This window comes from Taudactylus pleione, unplaced genomic scaffold (assembly GCF_031769625.1).
Source record: "Taudactylus pleione unplaced genomic scaffold, aTauple2 ptg000033l, whole genome shotgun sequence".
In the NCBI taxonomy this organism is placed as follows: Eukaryota; Metazoa; Chordata; class Amphibia; order Anura; family Myobatrachidae; genus Taudactylus; species Taudactylus pleione.
The window spans coordinates 695,235-719,729 of NW_028284435.1; the positions used below are offsets into that span (position 1 = coordinate 695,235).

At 46.9% G+C, this 24,495-nt stretch overlaps 1 protein-coding gene across 12 annotated transcripts in view; it reads right to left on the minus strand.

Annotated features, from left to right (window-relative positions):
- The window catches only part of PAQR3 (progestin and adipoQ receptor family member 3), a 106,334-nt gene extending 82,229 nt beyond the window's left edge, over positions 1–24,105 (minus strand). For 9 of the 12 annotated variants that reach the window (XR_015871384.1, XR_015871386.1, XR_015871387.1 and 6 more), the window contains exons 1-3: positions 23,966–24,105; positions 21,214–21,413; positions 5,652–5,814 (exon numbers count right to left, since the gene is read on the minus strand). Coding sequence is in view for 7 of the 12 variants with exons in the window: in XM_088452125.1 (XP_088308251.1) it covers positions 5,652–5,814; positions 21,214–21,398 (348 nt within the window). In the remaining 5 variants the exon portion in view is untranslated. Of the gene's footprint in view, positions 1–5,651; positions 5,815–21,213; positions 21,414–21,560; positions 21,677–23,738; positions 23,899–23,965 lie in introns of those variants that run through there. The other 3 variants (XM_088452126.1, XM_088452127.1, XM_088452129.1) reach the window with 3 other exon arrangements.
- Between the last annotated feature and the right edge of the window lie 390 nt (positions 24,106–24,495).

The window sequence follows — 24,495 nt, forward strand, 5'->3', positions numbered from 1 at the left end:
TGAATTTTATGTGATGGATCTGTACAATGTCTAATTTGGTGAAGTGAAATGAGAAAAAAAATATATAAAAAAGAATCTTTTTAAATAAAATTCTGAAAATTGGCATGTGCATATGTAATCACCCCCTTTGTTATGAAACCCCTCAAAAGTTCTGGTGCAACCAATTACCTTCAGAAGTCACATAAATTAGTGAAATGAAGTCCACCTGTGTGAAATCTAAGTGTCACATGATCTGTCAGTATAAATACACCTTTTCTGAAAGGCCCCAGAGGCTGCAACACCACTGAGCAAGAGGCATGAAGACCAAGGAGCGCTCCAAACAAGTCAGGGACAAAGTTGTTGAGAAGTACAATTCTGGGTTGGGGTATAAAAAATAAATAAAATAACCAAATCTGTGCTGATCCCCCGGAGCACCATCAAATCCATCATCAAATGGAAAGAACATGATACCACAACAAACCTGCCAAGAGAGGGCCCGCTCACCAAAACTCACAGACCGGGCAAGGAGGGCATTAATCAGAGAGGCAGCACAGAGACCAAAAGGTAACCCTGAAGGAGCTGCAGAGTTCTACAGCAGAGACTGGTGCATCTGTGTATGTGACCACAATAAGAAGTACACTCCTCAGAGCTGGGCTTTATGGAAGAGTGGCCAGAAAAAAGCCATTACTTATGCTGGCCATGCACGCTGCAATTATCGGGACGGTCCGCCCGATATTGGCGGATCGCCGCGATAATTGTAGCGTGGGGGGGGGGGGCGACCGAGGGTTAAATATTGCTCGGTCGGGCATGCTGGATTGTCCAGCATGCCCGTCCGATGCGATATTTACCCGGTAACTGTCGGCCGCATCGGGCAGTGTATGCCCAGCGCGGTCGACAGACAGACATTTCCTGTGTCTGTCGAAATGTCTCCTCCCCCGGGGGCGGAGCGCAGATGTCGGGCTATACACTGAGATTTCTCTCACAGTGTATGCCGCGGATATCTGCGGCTGGCAGCCGGCCAGATAAAATGTCTGTCTGTCAGACATTTTATCTTGCCATGTATGCCCAGCATTAGTGATACAAATAAGATGACACGATTTGAGTTTGCCAAAAGGCATGTGGGCGACTCCCCAAATGTATGGAGGAAGGTGCTCTGGTCAGATGAGACTAAAATTTAACTTTTCGGCCACCAAGGAAAACGCTATGTCTGGCGCAAACCCAACACATCTTATCACCCCAAGAACACCATCCCCACAGTGAAACATGGTGGTGGCAGCATCATGCTGTGGGGATGTTTTTCAGCAGCAGGGACTGGGAAACTGATTCGAGTCGAGGGAAAGATGAACGGTGCTAAATACAGGGATATTCTTGAGCAAAACCTGTTTCAGTCTGCCTGTGATTTGAGACGGAGATTCACCTTCCAGCAGGACAATGACCCGAAGCATACTGCTAAAGCAACACTCGAGTGGTTTAAGGGGAAACATTTAAATGTGTTGGACCGGTGTAGTCCAGGCCTGGCCACCTGAGGCTCTCCAGCTGTTGTGAAACTACAAGTCCCAGCATGCCCTGCCACGGTTTTGCTATTAGGAAATGTTAAAACTGTGGAAGGGCATGCTGGGACTTGTAGTTTCACAAAACAGCTGGAGAGTCACAGGTTGGCCAGGCCTGGTCTAGTCAAAGCCCAGATCTCAATCCAATTGAGAATCTGTGGTCAGACTTGAAGATTGCTGTTCACAAGAGGAAACCATCCAACATGAAGGAGCTGGAGCAGTTTTGCCTTGAGGAATGGGCAAGATGTGGCAAGCTCATAGACTTATCCAAAGCGACTTGCAGCTGTAATTGTAAAAGGTGGCTCGACAAAGTACTGACTTTAGGGGGGTGAATAGTTATACACACTGAAGTTTTCTGTTATGTTGTCCTAAATGTTGTTTGATTCACAATATTAAAAAAAAAAAACGAAAAAACCACCACTTCACAGTTGTAGGCCTGTTCTGTGAATGAAATGTTGCACAGCTTCAAACAATCCATTTTAATTCCAGATTGTGAGGCAACAAAACATGAAAATGCAAAGGGGCAGTTTGCAAAGAGAATACAAATGCATTAAAAAGATGTAAATTACACCTATTCATAGTTAAAATTTTCATTAAAAAAAAAGAAAAGCTTTTGATATATATTTTTAACACTGTGATTATTAAGGTTTTTAATACAGTGTTAGCTACAAATGTGTCCTCATACACCATGGGTAGAGATTCCCAGTCTTTCATACTTTTGCCTGATTTTAGCATCTAGACATCTTGCATTGTAGCTGACTATAAAAGTTGCTTAGTGTCCTAGACACTTGGGGCATATCCAATTGGCCACGAATTTTTGCCCTCAAAAAAATTGCACGGACCTTGTGGCCAAATTTATATTACCGTGGGTATACTCACTCCCAATACCCACGGTGGCCAATTAAAAAAAAACCGATTGGTTGCAGGGTTTTTTGCAGGCACTCCTGCGGGAGGGATTTTTTTTTTATTTTTCACTCTGCCTGCAGGCGGCTGCCAAGACTGTGTGCTGGAGCTGGGTTGGGATAGTGTAGTGTGTACGGTGTGCGGAAGAAAGAGGATGGACGAGCGTGCAAGAGGGTGGGGGCAAAAGAAAGGAAAAAGCGGTTTAAAGTGCACCCTGCTCAGGCATGTAGTCTATAAAAATGGCTATTCTTACAGGCTATAGATGAGGTATGTTTCAGCATTATGGTGGTAAAATTTGAAAGTGCCCAATCTCCTGCATCAAACATGGTAGTTCATGTCCCCAGTAGGACAACACAGAAGGGAGAGTAACATCAAATGCCATTTTTTTTTTTTTTTTGCAACAAGAGCAAACTGTACCCGAGTTAAATCTCAAACCAATATCTTTAATAATGTTGTTCTTATGTCCAAATAATACTGTACATGACATTAACAAAACATTGTAACCCAGGCTTACACGAATACAAAAAAAAAAAAAAAAGTGTATTAAACTCATTATATTCAATAAAAGAGCGTACTTTGTCCAATGTTTAAAAATAGCTAGTAACATACAGTAGTACGGTTTCAGACAAGTGATTAATACAAACAGTATTTAAATTAGTCTTTATTCTAGCGCCCTGCACCTGTCACAACTGTGCAGTTTCGCTAACCTGCCTGGGGTGTCACTCTCTGCTCTGGTGCTTCTAGCAAACTCAACTGATGCAGCAAACTGCTGAGAATCAGCAGTTTGTGTTCTAGAAGCACCAGAGCAGAGAGCGACACCCCAGGCAGGAAAGAGGAGCTGCACAGGTTTTAACAGGTGCAGGTTGCTAGAATAAACACTATTTAAATCGTGATTGGGATAATAGCTTTAAAAACCAGAGCCTGTTCACTAAAGTCAGCAAAATGAATGTGGGGCTGTGTAATCCTATAGCTACACTGCTTACAGTTTTATATACGACACATTTACATATACACACAAACACACATACTACATAAAGAATATATATTTGATATTATTTTGCTGGCAGCTTATGCAAACCATGCATCATAATGGTTGATTTTCTAGTTCACTACCCAGATCCACAGCATTTCACTGTCAACGCTAATAGGAAAGGTAATATCTCAATTTGCCAAATTTTAGAAAAATCCATACAACCCTTCCCCACCCCATAGTTATTAGAAATGAGAATAGTTATGTCAGGGCAGATTTGACAAAGAATATACATTAAAAAAAAAAAAAATACTGACGCTCGTATAAATACATAATAAAAACAGTAATTACATAAAACTAGAACATTACAGCTGCACTCTGAAATAAAATGTTCTCTTAAACACTGCACCCCGAGAGTTTCTCAGTTCAGGACACCCTGACACTTTTTTAAAATACTTGGCTGTCTTAGTCTATGTAGTTGAACAGGATTAGACTAAGAGGGGCAGTCAATATGAAACGTAAACTTCGCTGTCGAAGTTTACATTTCATATCGGAGCTTATACCTGGGATAAAGTATTGGGCGCATGCCCGCTTATCCCCGTATTCAATATGAAACTAACGAAAACGGGAGCCTGCGAAGTGGGATTTGCGTAAAGTTACGAAATGTTCCTTAAAAAAATTGTAGGACCCCCCTAAAGTTGTAAAAACATGGGGGATCACTATGGGTACCCCCGATTTAGCCTGTAAATGTCGGGGATTTAAATAGCCGCAGCAGGTGTTTTTTCCCGACATTGAAGTGTTGCAGAAGGGCACTTAGGTTATTTTTTTCATTTTTTTAAGTGGTCCCATCAAATTTGGGGTACATGAAAATGGGTACTAGCATATTTTGATGTTCCTAAAGTTTTTTAAAATTCTGCAATTGTGCACCTGCCGCTATAAATCTATTCTAGAATACACCTGCCGCATACTTGCAGAATAGCCCAGAACCTTTTTTCCCATTTTTTTTTTTTTCACCCCAATTTTTAAATTAATTTTTTGGGGTGTCATTTTTTTTTTTTTTAAACTTTTTTTTGACACAGATCTTTTTTAAATGTCATTCCCAGGGGTGCAGGCTATTTTTTTTAAGCCTGCACCCTTAAACCCCAATTCTGCACTTTTTTTTGACACCTATTCAATGGTGAAAAGTTATCCCCGTTTTTTATCAAAGACTTTTCGAACCTGCGAAAAGTCTTTCAAATTGAATACGGTGTAAAACTAAAACCTGCGATAATGACATCATAGGCGCGATATTAACGCAAAAACTGAGTTTTCGCTCCCATATTGAATACCCCTGTAAATCCAGAAAGCTTTACAGACTACTTCCAAACACTTGTTCACCTAAATACTTCAGTTCATTCAGCTGAAGATATGCAGAGTTGTTTAGAAATGAAAACTATTTATTACAAAGTAGAACAGCTGGTACAACACTTCAATTAGCCACTCAATAGAGATCTTTCAAGCTTGCTTAGCTGGTTGTCCTAAGTAATGGAGCATACACACGGTCAGATTTGTCAGATCTGACAGATGAACGATTTGAACGATTTTACCAAAGAATTGAACGATTTTTGACTGCATTAAAATTAATGGAATCGTCCAAGTCTGACTGCAAACACATCAGATGTCAGATATCGTTATCTGACCATCGGGAACGCGCATCGTTCAAATCGTTCATCTGACAGATATGTCAGATTTTCCTTCAGATATGAACGATTGAACGATTTCTTAAATCGTTATAGTTCAGATCTGAAGAAAAATCTGACCGTGTGTATGCTCCATAAGTGTTTTATTGATGTAATTGTTTACCTTTGTTATACAAAATATAAATTCTACATTTCACATGTGAAGTAGCTGTTGCATTATTGCTTTGTATTGCATTAAGGCTGTATTCTTTAATTGCTCTATGCCATTTTACTGTATGTATTTCAGCTAAAATAATCTAAAAAAAAAAAAAAAAAACACAAGAGATTCCTAGAACTGTACCTATATGTAATAATAATTACAACTTTTGGCACTCCAATGATATAGTTCTTACCAACGGCTCGATATAATAGATACAATTATGCTGCTGCTTCCAGCACTTAATATATACACATGGAAAGAATACATTTTCAGTTAACACACCCATGTAGTTAAAATGATAGGCTGATTGGTTTCACATTATTACATTTATCAGTAGATATTCACTGATAAAAAGATGTATATGTGCTTACTTGAAAACAGAAAAGGCAGATGGAACATATAACAAAATCTTCCCTGGAAGCATTTGCCGATGGCAAAACGGACATCATGTCGTAAACCCCCAGAATGAAGAAGAGCAGGAAACCAAACAAGTGACTCCAAATGTTAACAGTCTCATTGGATAAAACAAAGAGGCTGTAAGAAAATTAAATGTTAAAATCAGCAAAATAGGATTTGTAAATATATAAAATATTCATGTATTAATTGCTGTAGTAAACAGCTGTTTAACTTGCAAAAGCATTATATGCAATTTGTTTTACTGTTAAGTTTGCATATACCAGCATAAGCAATGTACCAGCCTCTACTATAACACATACTAATGACGAGTCCGACTCGTTTTCAGAATGTACAGTACTGTGCAAGTTTTAGGCAAGTGTGTAAAAAATGCTGCAAAGAGTGCTTTCAAAAATAGAAGTGTTAATAGTTTGTTTTTATCAATTAACAAAATGCAAAGTGAATGAACAGAAGAGAAATCTAAATCGAAATTTGGTGTGACCACCCTTTGCCTTCAAAACAGCATAAATACTTCTAGGTACACTTGCACAGTTTTTGAAGGAACTCAGCAGAGAGGTTGTTCCAAACATCTTGGAATACTAACCACAGATCTTCTGTGGATGTAGGCTTGATCAAATCCTTCTGTCTCTTCATGTAATCCCAGACAAACTTGACGTTGTTGAGATTAGGGCTCTGTGAGGGTCATATCATCAATTCCAGGACTACTTGTTCTTCTTTATGCTGAAGATAGTTCTTAATGACATTGGCTGTATGTTTGGGGTCATTGGCTCCAAATTTATTTAGCAGCAGGACAATCAGATAAGTACCTGCCTGTATTGCTCAGCATTTCAGGACACCATTAATCCTGACTAAGGGCCTGATTCAGACCCACTCGCGAGCGGCTGTCCGCTCGCAAGTGGGTCGATGGTGTGCACTGAGCATGCGCACGACCGAGGGAGCTCTGTCGTGCGCATGCGCCAGACGCGACGAGCGAAGGACTTTCCTTCGCTCGTTGTGTCTGATCAAAGGGGGCGTGCTGTCGATGTTGATTGACAGCACGCCCCCTTTGGTGGGCGTGCCTCCCAGACGGGGGCGTTCCCAAGGGAACGCCTACCGTCAGAAGCCGGCCCACTGAGATCACTAGTGATGTCAGTGGGAGTGATTTTGGCTCTGATAGAGCCAAAATCACTCCGGGCCTTGCGGTTGAGAAACTCAACCGCAGGCTCCGGCTCGCAGTGGCGATGGTCGCGACCATCAACCTGCACGCTCGTATAGGCTGTGGGTGGTGACCCACAGCTATACGAGCGTCCAGGAGGACGCTCCATAATTATGGAGGTGGGCCCTGATTCAGAGCGAGCGCTCTGGTCAGAGTGTCCGGCTCTGAATCAGGGCCTAAATCCCCAGCTCCATTTTCTGAAATGTAGCCCCAAACTTGCAAGGAACTACCATCATGCGTCACTGTTGCACCGCTCTCCAGCCCTCAGAACTGTCAGAAACCAGTGGGAACCAGGTACACCCATCTACTGTTCGGAGAATGGCCAGAAGTGTTCTTAATGGAATAATTATGGCCAAAAGCCATACCTTCAACATGGAAACAAGGTCATGCGACTCAACCATGCACAAAAACATATGGCAGCAGGTGCTCTGGGCTGATTTGAAATATTTGGCTGTAACAGAAGGCAGTTTGTTCACCGAAGGGCTGGAGAGTGCTACAATAATGAGCGTCTGCAAGCAACAGTGAAGCATGGTGGAGGTTCCTTGCAAGTTTGGGTCTGCATTTCAGCAAATTGAGTTGGGGATTTGTTCAGGATTAATGTTGTCCTCAATGTTGTGAAATACAGGCAGGTACTTATCTGATTGGCTGTATGTTTGGGGTCGTTGTCCTGCTGCAAAATAAATTTGGAGCCAATGTCAAAAAGAACAATCTTCAGCGTAAGGAACAAGGAGTCCTTGAAGTGATGATATGGCCCCCAGAGAGCCCTGATCTCAACATTGAGTCTGTCTGGGATTACATGAAGAAACAGCAGGATTTGAGCAAGGCTACATCCACAGAAGATCTGTGGTTAGTTCTCCAAGATGTTTCGAACAACTTCCCTGCCAGTTGGTCACACCAAATATTTTTTTGATTTAGATTTCTCTTCATGCAAAGTGTTCATTCACTTTGCATTTTGTTAATTGATAAAAATAAAACTATTAACACTATTTTTGAAAGCATTCTTAATTTACATCATTTTTTCCACACCTGCCTAAAACTTTTGCACAGTACTGCACATCAAAAATACTGAGTAGGAGTGCCACTTGTTCTCAGCATTGTAAAACTTCTGGTAAATAAGGAGCGTTATGGTAAAACTTACCCTTAACTCTTTCTTCGAAGTCCATATTGTCCACAGGGAGACAATGGGGTGTAGGTGGCACTTGGAGGACCGGACACCAACATCAAAGCTTTTTTTCTATCCCAGGGTGATCCGATGCTTCCTCCTATACCCCGGCCCCAGCCTAAACGCAACTCAGTTTTGTTAACAAGCCCGAGGCAGGAGCAGAATAGGAGGAAGACTGGTACTGAAGAATCACACTCTCACACAGAGAAGGAAACAAGTGACCAGGAGAAGAAACCCATAGAAGCCAGGCGCGTAAGGGAGGGTGCCTTGTGGACCGTATGGACTTCGAAGAAAGAGTTAACAAGGGTAAGTTTTATCATAACTCTCCTTTTCTTTTTCAGGGTCCATAGGGCTCCACAGGGAGACAATGGGAATGTCCCAAAGCAATTGTTCAAGAGCGAGGATACTCCTGAGCTGAGAGGGTAGAACCTAGCGCCCGAAGGAAGCATCCTGAGATGCAAATGTATCAAAGGCATTGAACCCAAGAACGGTGGGGACAGAAGACCCACAGAGCGCAGTGAGCCATTTGATATCTACTGAATCTAGGGGTTCAAATGGAGGTTCCTGAAGTACGTGGAGAACCACAGAGCCACAGGAGGGACAAAGGGAGGTTGTATATGTAGAACACCTTGCAGGAAGGTGAGAATAGCCGGTAGAGGAGCAATTCTGCGCAGGAACCAGATGGACAGAGCAGAGAGGCTAGGCGGAGTCCGAGATCCAATCCAGCTTGAAGAAAGGCAACCCTAAAAATCTTAGGGTCATAGTTTCTAGAAGCACAACTGGAAATATGTACGCCACACCCGGTGATGATCCTGGCAGAGGCCGGTTTATTCGCTCTGAGCATGGTCTGGACCACAGAGCTAGAAAACCCTTTAGACCTTAGCACGGGATGTCTCAAAAGCCAAGTATTTAAAGACAGAAGGGCCAGGTCCAGATGTAGACAGGGACCCTGAGACAACAGGTCTGGTCGTAGAGGAACGTCTATGGAGAGACTTTGAAGATCGGAGTACCAATGGCGTCAGGGCCAAGGCGGAGCTACCAACAGGACCGTGTCCCCCTCTTGCTTGAACTTCTGAAGAACCCGTGGCATAAGGGAGACTGGAGGAAAGAGGTACGCCAAATGGAAGGTCCACCTCACAGATAATGCATCCACGAAGGCTGCGTCGTGGTCCTTCGTCCTGGCGCTGTACACTGGAAGCTTGTGGTTGTGTCATGAGGCCATGAGGCCCATGTCCAGTAGACCTCATTTGTCCACCAGAAGCTGAAAGACTTCTGGATTGAGAGACCACTCCCCTGCATGCACGTTGTGACGTCTGCAGAAATCCGCCTCCCAATTAACAATCCCCGGGATGAACACTGCGGAGATGGCAGGGAGATGGAGTTCGACCCATGTGAAAATGCAGGACACCTGCCATTGCTGACAAACTTCGAGTGCCTCCTTGGTGATTGAGGTAGGCCACTGCCGTGGCATTGTCGGACTATAGTTGTACTAGCCTTCCCTGAAGAATATCCTGAGCCAGAGTGAGGGCTTTGTAAATGGCTCTGAGTTCCAGGACGTTGATTGGAAGCGCCCTGGCCGGTCACTGCGCCCCACCCATGGAGACTTGCATCCATGGTGAGGAGTACCAAGTCCGGGATCCAAAAGTGGCGACCCTTGTTTAAATGGGACGTCTGTAGCCACCAGGATAGGAACAGGGAAACCTCCGGAGGCCCATCGTCTGGGATCTGCGCAGATGGGTCAGCCCATTCCACATGGAGAGGATCAGGTGTTGCAGGGGCCTGGAGTGAAACTGAGCGAACTCCACCATGTCGTAGATGGACACCATGGATCCCAATGTCTGCATTGCAGAGTGAATTGACACTCGGCGACTGAAGTAACCTGCACACTCGGTGCTGTAATACAGAGATTTTGTCTGCTGTCAGGAAGATTCTCTTAAGAGTCCAGGAAGGCTCCCAGATGTACCATTCTTTGGTAAAGACCTGAGGAGCTGTAGAAAGCCCAAAAGGCAGTGCTTGAAATTGGTAATGTTGCTGTAGGACAGCAAACTGGAGATACTGCTGATGAGAAGGCGCTATAGGTACATGTAGGTATCAGTCCTGAATGTCCAGAGACACCATAAAGGCTCCATAGCCAGGACAATAGAGTGTAGGGTTTCCATACGAAACCTGTGACTTGAAGTTTAGGATAGGCCGATGAGACCTGTTGAGCTTCTGAACCAAGAAAAATATGAGATATGGTAAGAACTTACCCTTGTTATCTCTATTTCTACGAAGTCCATAGGGTTCCACAGGATACCCTGGGGTATAGGTGTGACGTCAGTCATCGGGCACCATAGAGTTAAGCTTTCAGCCTCCCAGGATGCACTAGGGTCCCCCTCCTATACCCCGCCCCCGAGCCAAGGCACCTCAGTTAGTTACCAAGCCATAGGCCGGAGGAGGAGAAGGAAGAGAGAGAAAAAAGATCTGGACACACACAAGAATCACATTCTCACCAGAGGGAGATGGAAAAACCGGTGCCCAGAGCAAAGCCCATCTGCAGCACAGGTGCGACAGGGCGGGAGTCCTGTGGAACCCTATGGACTTCGTAGAAATAGAGAAAACAAGGGTAAGTTCTTACCATATCTCATATTTTCTACTTCAGGGTCCATAGGGTATCCACAGGATACCTTGGGGATGTCCCAAAGCAGTATCCTTTAAGGGTGGGGACGCTCCTGTGCAGAAAGGAGAATCCGCCGCCCGAAGGAAGCATCCTGAGAGGCGAAGGTGTCAAACCTGTAATACCTCACGAAGGTATGGACAGAGGACCACGCAGCAGCCTTGCAGATCTGGACTGCAGAGGCACAACATCGAGCTGCCCACGAAGGACCCACAGACCTAGTGGAATGAGCCTTCACAGAAGGAGGAACCGGCAGGCCTTCATGAAGATAAGCTTCAGAAATAGCCATACGGATCCAGGCCGCCAAAGTTTGCTTTGAAGCAGGCCAACCCTTTTTACGGAAGCCATAGAGGACAAACAAGGCGTCCGACTTCCTAAACGAAGAAGTGCGGTCAACATAAGTCCTTAAGGCCCGCACGACATCCAAAGAGGCCTCACCCACTGAAAGACCAGGTGAGTTAAAGGCCGGAACAACGATTTCCTCGTTAACATGAAACTGGGAAACAACTTTGGGAAGAAACTCGGGCCGAGTGCGGAGCACTGCCCTGTTCCCATGAAAAACCAAGAAAGGGGGTTTACAAGAAAGAGCCCCTAAATCAGAAACACGTCTGGCCGAAGCAATAGCTAGAAGGAAAACAGTCTTAGCTGTTAGCCATTTAAGATCCACTGAGCCCAGTGGTTCAAACGGCGGTCCCTGGAGAGCCCTCAGGACCACAGCCAAATCCCAAGGCGCCACAGGAGGAACAAAGGGCGGCTGAATGCGGAGAACACCTTGCATAAAGGTGCGCACATCCGGGATTGTAGCAATCCTACGGTGAAACCAGACAGGGCCGAAACCTGTACCTTCAAAGAAGCAAGGCGAAGCCCATGATCTAGTCCCGCTTGTAGGAAGTCGAGTATCCGAGACAGATGAAATTCCCGCGGTGCATAACCTCTCGGTCGACACCACTGGAAGAACGTATGCCACACGCGATGGTATATCCTCGCGGAAGACGGCTTCCGAGCTCGTAACATGGTACGCACCACAGAGCTGAAAAACCCCCTGGACCTCAGCATGGCTGTCTCAACAGCCACGCCGTCAAAGACAGCCGAGTCAGGTCCGGGTGAAGACAAGGACCCTGTGACAGAAGGTCCGGTCGTAGCGGCAACCGCAGAGGACTGTTCACGGACAGACCCTGAAGGTCTGAGAACCAGTGCCGTCTGGGCCACGCGGGAGCTATCAACAGGAGCGTCCCTCCTTCCGGTTTGAATTTCCGGATTACCCGTGGAAGAAGGGAGACCGGAGGGAACAGGTATGCGAACCGGAACGTCCACCGGACGGACAGAGCATCCACCAGAGACGCCCCTTCGTCTCTTGTGCGAGAGCCGTACACCGGCAACTTGTTGTTGTGCCGGGACGCCATGAGGTCGATCTCTGGAAGACCCCATCTGTCCACCAGTAGTTGAAAAACATCCGGGTGCAGGGACCATTCCCCCGGATGAACGTCCTGGCGACTTAGAAAGTCTGCCTCCCAATTTAGCACTCCCGGGATGAAGACCGCCGATATGGCCGGAAGATTGCGCTCCGCCCATACCAAGATCCGAGAGACCTCCACGAGAGCCGCCCGACTTCGGGTTCCTCCTTGCCTGTTTATGTAGGCCACGGTGGTAGCGTTGTCCGACTGGACCTGTACCGGACGACCCTGGAGAACCCGATGTGCCCGCTGGAGAGCATTGAAGACCGCACAGAGTTCCAAGATATTGATGGGAAGCTTCGCTTCTGTTGGCGTCCACCTGCCCTGGAACAAGTGTGGACCCGAAACTGCTCCCCAGCCCCGAAGACTGGCGTCCGTTGTCAACAGGACCCAAGTTGGAACCCAGAACGGACGTCCCTTGCTGAGATGGGTCGTCTGTAACCACCAGGCAAGGGACAGGCGAACCTCCGGGGTGAGCACTATCGTCTGGGACTTCAGAGACTGAGGCAGCCCGTTCCACTTGGACAGGATCAGGTGCTGCAGAGGTCTGGAGTGAAACTGGGCATATTCCACCATGTCGAACACCGACACCATGGAGCCCAGTAACCTCATCGCCGAGTGTAGAGACACCCGGCGGCTGTGCAGACAACTGCGCACCCTCGACTGTAAAGCAGAGATCTTTTCCCCCGTCACAAAGATCCTTTGCTGTCCCGAGTCCAATAAGGCTCCGAGGTGCAGAATCCGCCGAGACGTGATTAGAGTGGACTTCTGCCAGTTGATTAGCCAGCCGTACCGTTGCAGTAGCGCAATGGTCAGGTCCAAGTGGCGTAGAAGGAGCTCTGGAGATCCTGCCACCAATAAAAGGTCGTCCAAGTACGGCAACATGCGGACTCCCTGCAGCCGCAGAGAAGCCGCCATGACCGCCATCACCATGGTGAACACACGTGGTGCTGTCGCTAGGCCAAAAGGTAACGCCCGAAACTGGAAGCGGTCGCTGCGGATTGCAAACCTGAGGAACTGTTGATGGCGCAAAAGAATAGGGACATGCAGGTAAGCGTCCTGTATGTCCAATGACACCATGTAGTACCCAGGTTCCAGCGCCAGAATGATGGACTGTAGGGTCTCCATCCGAAACTTCGGTACCCGCAAAGACTTGTTGAGAGCCTTGAGGTTGAGAATCGGACGATACGACCCATTGGGTTTCTGTACCAAAAAAAGATTTGAATAGAAACCCTGGCCCCTCTGGGAGAATGGAACAGGCACTATAACTCCAGCCTGCAGCATAGTGTGCAATACCTTTCACAGCTTCGTAGCCTTGTTCCGGTCTGATGGTAGACCCGTGGTGAAGAATCGAGCTGGGGGTCTGTGCCGGAAAGAGAGGGCATACCCGTGGGAGACCACCTCGAGAACCCGTGTTTGTCGTAGTGACCGAGCAACACTGGGCGAACTGCAGCAGGCGGCCTCCCACTTTGGGATCCCCCAAAGGGAGGCCCGGACCGTCAGGCCGCAGGCTTGTCATCTGGCTTGGGGGCCGGACGTCTGGTACTCCATGCCTGCTTCCGGGGCTTGGCCGATTTCTTAGGGCCAGCCTGTCGAGGAAAAGACTGTGGTTTGGGCCTGCCCTGGGCCCAATAAGACCGAAAGGACGATGGTCCAGAACCAGAAGGAGCAACGGCCGACGGGAGACAAGCCGATTTGGCTGCTGCCAGCATGGCCACAATCTTGTCCAGATCCAGACCGAAGAGAACTTCTCCGGTAAACGGCAACGCCTCCAAACCCTTTTTGGAATCTGCGTCCGCCTTCCAGGATCGCAGCCACAAGGTGCGACGAGCAGCCACCGTTGCTGAAGAAATTCTAGACACCAGAGTACTAATGTCTAAGGCCGCCTCTTTGATATAAGTGGCCGAATCACTGAGATTACCAATCAACTCCGCCTGTTCGGCCGGACAGTGGGAATCAAAAGACGCCTCTAATGAATCCGCCCAGCGCTCCATCGCTCTGGCAACCCAGCAAATGGCCATAGCCGGCCGTGCTGCCCCCCCCCCCCGCAAGGGAATAAGCGGACTTCAGGCAGATCTCCACCTTGCGGTCCGTAGCATCCTTAAGGGAGGACATGGATGGCATCGGCAATGTGGCACTACGGACAAGACGGATCACGTGAGAATCCACCTGTGGAGGGGATTCCCACTTAGCAAAATAATTATCCGCGAACGGATAAGCCACTGCCAGGCGCCTCTGCGGCTGGTATCTTTTGCCAGGCTGTTTCCACGCCTCCTCTAAATGGTCCACTAACTGACCCGAAAGAGGAAAGACTGTGGCATCGCCTTTCACATCTTTAAAAAAGGCATACTTGGATTTAGCCGCTGGGGGAACTTCGTCCTCAATCACCAAGGCTGTGCAGACTGCCCGAATAAGTCCAGGAATATATACCTTGGACTTAGCGTCAGCATCCTTAGTATGGAGAGGTTCCTGATCGTAAGGATCCAGAATCTCCCCATCATCAGACGTCCCCTCGTCATCCTCATAAGGAGCCGACAGAGACGCCACCGGCCGTTTATGTGGCCGCATCACAGACTCCCCTTGCAACACATCCGACAAGTGCTGTACAGAACTCGTCAGGGAGTTAACCCACGCCGGCTCCTGAGAAACCGGGAGCGGGGAAATAGGGAGACTGTGGGGTACCACCAATTGTCGTGGGAAACCCTGCATGGGTGACGACACCACTGACCGCTGGGACAAACCCATCGGCGGAAACGCGGGCTGCGGAGCTAACTGGCCCACTAAGGTTGTTTCGCTCAGGCGCTTACAAGCCCAGGGCGGCTCCTGTACCGGTGCTGTAACCGTAATAGGCCGCGCCATAGACAAACACTGCCGGCAGAGGCCCTCCGCGCTACCCTCCCCCTCCGCTAACGGTACTTTACACGTAGCACACTGTAGTCGGAGAGGAAAATCACTTTCAGACATGATGGCACCAAGTATGTGACCCCTCTCACCAATTATATATTAAATAGGCGAGAGACGACCCTGCAGCACCGCACCGCAAGGGCTTAGCAGAAAGGACAGGGACAGTAATAAAGCTGACAGAAGAAAAGTTACAGGCAGCAGCGCTAGCACAGTCACATACAATGCAAAGAAAAATCAATTCCTGCACTAACAGCGCTGATCACTCAACTACGCAGACACAGGGCCTGGTAGGAAACAGCGCAGCATACACAGACCTGACCCAAATCGGTGGAGAGGTATGCGGGGGGACCCAGACCACGATGCTTCCGTCCAGCGCTTCCAGCAGCGTTCACCATGCGTTGGAAAGATGGCCGCCGAGGAGCAGAGAGGAGGCTGGCCTGGGGGAGGAGCGCTGCTACAGGACCAGTCGGCAGTGTGCAGAGAGCGCCGGCTGTGAGACAGGGAAGGCGCGCTCCCCTGGCATGCATTTAACCCCCGGGACGCCGCAGCGCTACCGCTCTGCTGCGGTCCGCTGTCCCAGGGGGTAGTGGAAGCGCAGGTTTAATACCTGGCTCCACGCTGCAGCCAGTCCCCAGGGAGCCCCCTGCCTGGGGACTCTGGACCATGTGACAGCGGGGACCCACCGCGGGACCCCGCTGTTTACCTGCTGTCCCCCTTGAATCCGGCCATGGTCCGGAACATCTGGGGTCACCGCTAGCTGTGACCCCAGATGCTCACCAGCATCCCCGGATCGGTACCGGCGTTCTGGTACCGGCGGGGGTGTAGGGAAGACAGCATGGACGTCAGGACTGACTGTCCATGCTGTCCATCCAGATGTGCAGCCACAGCTGCATGAAGAAAAAGCTTCAGGGGCTCTTCTAGCCCCCACTCCAACAGGTGCACCAGACTCCGGCCGGGCACCAAACTAAACTGAGGTGCCTTGGATCGGGGGCGGGGTATAGGAGGGGGACCCTAGTGCATCCTGGGAGGCTGAAAGCTTAACTCTATGGTGCCCGATGACTGACGTCACACCTATACCCCAAGGTATCCTGTGGATACCCTATGGACCCTGAAGTAGAAAGGGAAGAATAATAGCCCTTCCCTTACTGTGATGAGGGGACCGGAATTATTACCCCCGAGGGCAGTAAGGACTGAATGGCCTTCTGGAGGAGCAGGGCTTTGCTTGGGTCTGATGGAGGTCCTGTGCAAAAGAACTGCTGGAGGGGCCGCCTTAGGAATGAGAGGGCGTATCCGTGGGAAACCACTTCTTTTTACCCAGGCGTCTGAGGTGGTCTGACGCCAGAACTGGGCGAACTGAAGAACTCGGCCTCCCACCCTGGGAGCCCCCAGGGAGAGGCCCGCCTCATCAGGCTGAAGGCTTGTCCTCAGATATGGTAGGTGGATGTCTAGTAGCCCATGTCTGTTTGGTCCTAGGCTTGGAGGCCTTAGTGGATGCCGACTGCCGTGGAAAGGACTGACCTTTAGCTTTTCCTTGGGGACGAAAGGACCGAAAGGATGACATCCGAGGCTTCATAGTAGATGCAGAGGGCAATCTTGTCCAATTCTGGTGCAAACAGGATCTCCCCAGAATAAGGCAGAGACTCCAATGACTTTTTAAAGTCCGCATCTGCCTTCCATGAGCGAAGCCAAACAATACGGCTGGCTACCACAGAAGTAGCAGATGCCTTGGAAGCTAGGAGACCAGTATCCAAAGTCGCCTCTACTAAATAGGAGGCTGCATCTCTAATGTGAGATATGTAGGATAGCTGTTTCCTCAAAGCATCAGAGGTAAATGTATCTTCTATGGCTTCTGCCCAACTCTCAATGGCTTTTGCCACCCAGGCCATAGCCCAGGCAGGACGAGTAATAGCTCATGTAAGAGAGTATACAGACTTCAGGCAAGCTTCAATCCTTCTATCCGTAGTCTCCTTTAAAGGAGGTTGCAATATGGATAAGTAAGGTAGCGTTCTTAACTAGGCGTGTCACATGGGAATCAACTGCAGGGGGAACTTACCATTTTGTGCAATCAGTAGCTGCAAGAGGGTAAAATGAAATCAAGCATTTAGGCAGCTGAAACCTTTTACTTGGCATATTCCATGCTTCACACAAGATCAGATAGCTATTCAGAGTAAGGAAACTCCGGCAAAACTACCTTCCGTCGCTTAAAAAGTGTATTTTTTGCCTTAGGAGTGGGTTCTGCCTCTTCTATTTGAAGAATAGATTTTACAGCTCTCACAAGTGCAGGTAAATTCAACTTAGAGGAGGGCTCCTCCTCTCCTCAGGGGAAGTCAGAGTGAGAGAGGTCTGAGTCTTCTGCCTCCACAGATGATAACTCAGAATCTGATAGCTGGGTCAACTGGGAAGATAACACAGCATGCTTAGTAGGTTTATTAAGTAAGAGCTATTTCACACATGCTGGTTTTGACCGGGCGGCTTTTTGCCGCCCGGTATTTAACCGGCTGTGAAATATAGTACTGCAGGGAAAGGACAGGCTCCTTTCACACGACACGGTCGCCGTGATATAGCCGGAAAAAACTACTATGCAGGACGGTGCCGTGCCCATGCCGTCCCTGCACGCCACACACACTGGCTGCTTGATAACAAACTGCCTTCCTGTAGCCAGGGGCGGGGTACGTATGAAGGAGGACCTAGTGCATCCTGGGAGCTAAAGCTTGTTGACTGTTTGGTGCCTGGATCACTCCAGCTACATCCCAAGGTCATTTCTGTGGACCCTATGGAACCCGAAGAAGAAATAAAGCTTCAGCCCCACTGTTCTAACAGTGAACCAGCTCCTGCCAGACATAAACGAAACAGAGTTGCCTTCAGCCTGGGGGTGGGGGCGGGGTATAGGGGAAAGGACCGAAGCATCCTGGGATAGAAAAAAAAGCTTTGCTGTTGGTGTCCGGTCCTCAAAGTACCACCTACACCTCATTGTGGAGCCCTATGGACCTTGAAGAAGAAATTTAACATACTTACCAAGCCCCCACCGGGAATTACTACCTGTGGGGAGTGGGAGAGCAAGCCACACAATAGTGACTTAACCATGTTGGTCCTCAATTACATCACAATGGTGTGATGCTTACCCTGCTATGCAGAAAAAAACCAAAAAGGAAGTTGTGCTCATTCTAGCACCCTGCACCTGTCACAACCCATGCAGTTAAACTTTCCTGCCTAGGGTGTCGCCGTCTGCTCTATTGCTTCTAGCACACTCTGGTCTGTATCTCAGCAGTTTGTTGCATCAGCTGTGTGCTAGAATGAACCCATAATAGTTATTCTAATGATAACCAAATAATGACACACAAAAGTACTTATAACTTTTTTTTCCAGAGATTGGGGTGTCTAATGCCCAGATCTCTCCCATACCAGGGCAAGTAATTTGATGTGGTAGGTTTTTTTAGTATTTAAAAAGTTGGGCTGCCATACTATTTCTTCATCGGGGTCCATAAGGATCCACATGGATACCATGGGGATATTATGGTTGGAAGACCAGGCACCAAACAGTTAAAGCTTTGGCTCCCAGAATGCACCGAGCCCTGCTCCATATATACCCAGTCCCTAGCCATAGGACTTCAGTTTATTTGGTGTGGCAGGATTCAGACACACTGTTGTAACAGGGGACTGCTCAGGCAGTCCTAAGCTTTGTATTGTTTGATTTAAAGTTTTTGAGTTGGCAGTACCAGGCGTCTGTATTAAGACGCATGTACTGCGATCACATCTACCTCCGCTGGGCCGCAACATCAGTGATTGACCTGGACTGCACCGGATGCCCGGAGATGTCAGGTAAGGAGATCCCTCGCGGCAGTCCTTACTTCTGGTGTCAGATGCACCATAAGCCCCTGCTGTAAGGACCAGGGATTGTCCGCATCCTTACTACACCAGCCGGGGCACTATCGTCTGACCCCGGGGATTGGCAGCAGACGCAATCTGCCACGAGGCCAGCGTACCCAGTTAGTTAATGCAGCTTAGGGGAGGTAGGTGCTCCCCTAGCAGCTCCTACCCCGACCCATACGCAGTCCCTAGGGTCGTTGATCGCGGGTCATTGGCCATCGTTGGTGGGTCCATGGTGTGCTGGATGTTTGATATCGAACATCCAGCACACCCGGGAGATCGTACAACGATATCATTGTCGATCGTCCAGTGTGTATGCACCATTATGCTAACTCTGCCGAAAAAAAAAAAAGTTTTGTTTTCTTTTGTTTTTCCTAACCCCTAACTACATTGTGTATAGGGGTTAGAGAGTACTTCACATTTATTTTTAAATGTGAAAAGGGTCACATTGCATTGTTAACCCTACACCGGTTGTAGGTTACTTGCAGGTATTTCCCATGTCTCAAGGCGGGGGTAAACATGACACTGTTGTCCCTGTGCTGGTTTCATGTAAATCCTGTGCAGTTGGCCTCCTGGGATTTCATACAGGATGTACTGTGGTTTGATTGTTATACACCACAACAGTCCACCTCGCCAGCACCTGTTCAGTAGACTCTTCCCGATTACAAAAAGACTAGTGTCTCTTTACACTTTCCCAAAGGAGAGATTGCATTAGGAGGAAAATCCCCCTCCCTACCGGGAATTCTTGCGTGACACCTTCCTAAAGGGTCACTCCTCAGAAGGTTGTTTGCACAACTCCCGGTTCCTTTAGCTAACAAGGAAGGAGTTATTACTCAGATTTGTTCTCGATTCAGAAGCCAAATGATTATAGCTCTATTCTGAATCTGAAATCGCTCAACAGGTTCATCCATGTGCCCAAGTTCCATATGGAGAATATTGTGTGGATGTACTGTGGTTTGATTGGGAAAAAGTACTGAAGCACAGGAACCACTGCCCATGGCGGAGCATGTAAGTCCCACCAGGCATCTTATGCCATATGGTGCAAAAGGATAAGTGTAGGAAGACATCTGTATGTGTCTATTCTTGGGAGGGAGGGAGGGAGGGAGGGAGGGAGGGAGGGAGGATTCTCTGGTAAAGAGGATAGGCCAATAAAATGCACAGTAAGGGTTTTTACTAGTATATGCTGGGAATACACTGCCAGAAAAAATACAGACATTTTATTTGGCAGCCTGTCACCCTGCAGATATTGCAGGCATACACTGTGATATATCTCAGTGTATTGGCCCCAATATCTGCGCTCCGCCCCTGGGGAGGAGACATTTCCCCATTCCTTCCATGGGAAGTAAGAGGGGAAATGTCTGTCTGTCTGTCGGCCGCAGCTGGGCATACACTACCCGACACGGCCGACATTTAACATACAAAATATTGGGCGGGCATGGTGGACCCGGCACGATCGATAATTTACCCTCGCCCGCACACTGTGCAATTATTGTGCAGGATCCACTGATAGCGGGCGGATCACACCCGATAATTGTATAGTGTATGCCCGGCAATAGTAATGGGAGAGTCTACTAATAATAAACTGCTGCCAATATTATCCCACCTCTCCTATCTTAGCATGAGATTATAGCAAGCGACAGTCTCCCAAACCAAGGAACACTATTAATATCAGCATTCATATAAATATTACAAATACTAGTTACCTTTCTCCGTATTATAGTTGTAAAATAGTGGAATCATCAGAAGATACATCAAATAAAAGGATGATGTCTCGAAGAATCCTAACTAACCACTGTTAGTACTTGAGAACTTGGGAATTCTATTTCTAATTTTAATAGCACAAGCGTGATATATTGCTTTGATTGGTTGTTAGGAACAAAGGCTGTAAAATGTTGTGAAAACCACGGCTATTAGCATGCAGGCACTTGCACATAAATTAGATAGCTCCTACACTGCATCTTACTGCACACAACAGGCAACGTAAGACGCTATCAGTACATGTCATAGAAACAGTGACATGCTTTATAATTACTGCCAAATACAAGAAAGCTACATAAATGCATTAGCCATCACACTGCATGTTATGCATAGGCAAACAAGAGAATCTAAATGCACAGTTTAATATACTGTATTTGGCGCAGATATTAATTTATGTGGTCAAATGCTGTTTTCCTTTACATAGCAGGTACATTAAATACGTATTCAGCTGTCTTAGCACTCATACATGACGACCTAACATGGTTTAGGATTCAGAAAAACGACATTTAAAATGTTATTTCACCTTTTCAAACACAGACGGGAAGGAAGATACGCTCTGTAGCCATCAGTAATGTATGGATTGTCTTTGAGGAAGACCGGGATCTGCTCATAGGTATAAAGCCTGATTCCCCTGGGGAGTAGTACCGGCCAGTACTGGTAACTACCCAGTTCTATGTAGTGGGCACTCTTCAGCAGTTTCTGATGCATGATGGGAATGCACTTCTGTAAATCATGGAAAATAAAACAAGCATAAGTATGGTCACTGTAACTTGTACAAGGTTGACTATTGATTTTATTTAAGGGGAACACTAAACATCAAATTGAAATGCTCTTATATGAACATTGAAGGTACAATACATTATGGTTTACCTGACATTCTAGAGCAGGGGTATCCAATCCGGTCCTCGAGAGCTACTAAGAGTTCACGTTTTCCAGGTCACCCAGCATGTGAACATGCTGTTTTTGTTCTTATTCTGTCCAGAATGCTAAACATTGTGGAAATGTTGACATTATGACATTTCCGATATAGACATTCTATCAATGTTAACATTTTGCAGGTGTTGAAATTTTATCCATGTTGACCACCTGCTTTTGGCATTGTGGCTGCCTACCCCTACTAGAGGCACTGCCAAGACGTAATGTATTAACTCCCAATCCTACTACAGAGAGTTGCAATTCCAACCATGTCTTTAGGACAGCGGCCCTGATTCAGAGGTGGGTGGAGGTGCAGTAGCAGCTACTGCAAATTTCTACTAATGCCGCAGCTTATGGACTTTCTACTGAGCTGCCCACCGGCAGCGGCTAGCTCTAATCCACTGCAGTGCGTTGATAGTGTTCCTGCTAGGCAGTTTTAGCGGGGTACCACACCCTGTCCAATTTTAAAAGGGCAAAATGCACCCTTCCCTTTTAGCATCACCCGCTAAAATAGCCTACCCTGTGCCTTCCCCACCCGCAGGTCGCAGAATCCCGCGGGTGGGAAAAGTTGCGGTGACCGATCACCGTCGGGTGAATAGACGCCGTGCACATGCGTCCTCCCTTTTGGCAGTATCCTGCTAAAACATGTCAGATGCTGTCCTCACCCGCGGACTGCAGTGTCCCACAGGTGGGTAAAATTGGGAGCAGCCTGGCATGTTTGAGCGTGTCCCCAAGAGTGATGAAAAGGGGGCGCATCTTAAATAGAAGAAAATTAACAAGTATTTGGTTTGTAGACCATTCATTGGAGTCACTAGTTTATTAAAACAATTTAATATATATTAATATTAAAACATGTAATTTGTATCATATACAGAGGTGTTCACATACATCTTACTTCCTTGTGCGTTAAACAGCCCTTCTAGCCGCGTGACTTGGTAGTGCCGAGCGTCTTTCCGTGTGACTTTTTACCTAAAAAATGCGTCTTATTCGCAAAACGATGCCAATGGGACACACAAGCAGCTTCTGCTGCTTAAAATTATATTCGGCATGCCTATATTCTATGTGTGACTGCGGGTGTATCTTCATGCGAAATGCTACGTTACAGTGTCACATACCTTGACAGTACAACGTACCATTTCACAAGCAGATACACCCACAGTCACACACAGAATATAGCATGCCGCATTTTAATCAGCAGAATCTGCTTGTGCATCCTATTCGCATTGCTTTGCAAATAAGACGCATTTGAAGGTGAAGTGTCGCATGGAAAGATGCTCGGTGCTACCGAGCCGCACAGTGCTCACACGTTATGTTTAATGTGACTTGTAGCACACAGAGGTAAGATGTGGACACATCTGTACATGCAAAATTATATATATATATATATATATATATATAAAAAACAACTAATGCAGAGTATAAGGGTATGAACGGAAAGAAAACTGTAAATTTGCCGATATGTACAATGCTATGTGCCCCTATCTGGAAACATGCCAGAACTGATGCATTTGCACCAGATAGCCTGCAACTCAATCAACATGCCCTCTCTGAACAGAACTTAGACTACCTTAGAACTATAGCACATTTATGCCACAAGTGGATGTGTGTACGGTTATACAACAAGTGGATGTGTGTACGGTTTGCATACAACGCTGCATCGCCCATAGTTGCTTATACCAGAGCACACGCACCTGATATGCTCCGCAAATGGTTTCAGTGAGTGCAAAAATAGTAATGCTTAACAGATCTTGTGTGAGCATTATATATTGCAATCCATTCATCCACTGTAGTCTGTTGCATTAATTTAAATGTAATCTTGGTTATTTTGATGAATTATACTTACATTCAGTGGTAGAGCTAGCCGTTTGCATTCATAATATTATGCAGTGAAATGTTTAGAATACCAGACTATACTACATACAATTTGTATGACCTTTGTACCATACAGAAACTTTTTTTTTTTTTTAAATAAAATATGATTCATCATTGCTCAATAACAACTTCAGTTTAAGAGCCATAACATTCCACATAACATTTAAGCAAATATGGGTTAAGTACCTAAATCGTGTACAATTCACTACTGGAGTATAATATGTCACATGCTGCACCCATAAGGTAATAAACAGTATATACCCCCAAATAGATATAAATGCTGCTGACAGCAGAAATGTGTCATGTGACAGGTTCAGCACGTCTCTGGCTGTGATGCTGCTCCCTCTGCATGTCAATACAACCATAGGAAACGTTACAATGCAAACAGCATAATAAAACGTATGCAGCGCTGTAGAGGAATAGTCTTCTGGGAGAGAGAGCCGCACAGGAGAGTGTACATGCCGCCCGCTCTGTTACCCGGCACTCACCCGCACGTTGTACCCTCTCCTCTGCTCCCTACATGGAACACTTCACATCACTGAGCGTGAGTGGCCATCCAGCCAGCCCCGGACACCTTGCGTGCTGCGTCACCCGCCTACGTGACCTCATCGCGTCTGGCAGACGGTGAGAAGTGGGCGGGGTATTACGCTTGGAGATTGCAGCTCTAATTGTCTGTGCTATTAAAGAGATATAGGGGTATATTTACTAAAGGTCGATTTTAATCTATTTATAATCGGTCAAAATCGATTAACATCGGTGTTGTGTTTCTGGGGCTAAAGCACACATTTACTGACAATTTTGATTTAGATTTTTTAAGTATTAGTAAATGTGTGATTTAGCCCCAGAAACAAAACATCGATTTTGATCGATTTAAATCGACCTTTAGTAAAAATACCCCATAGTGACAGTTACTTACATGTGGGGATGGGCAGAGCGGTTCACATTACTGAGTTGAGCCACATGGCTCGAGATAGTGTCTCGGGTCACGGCTCTTTTAGCTACTGCAGAGCTGTAGCAG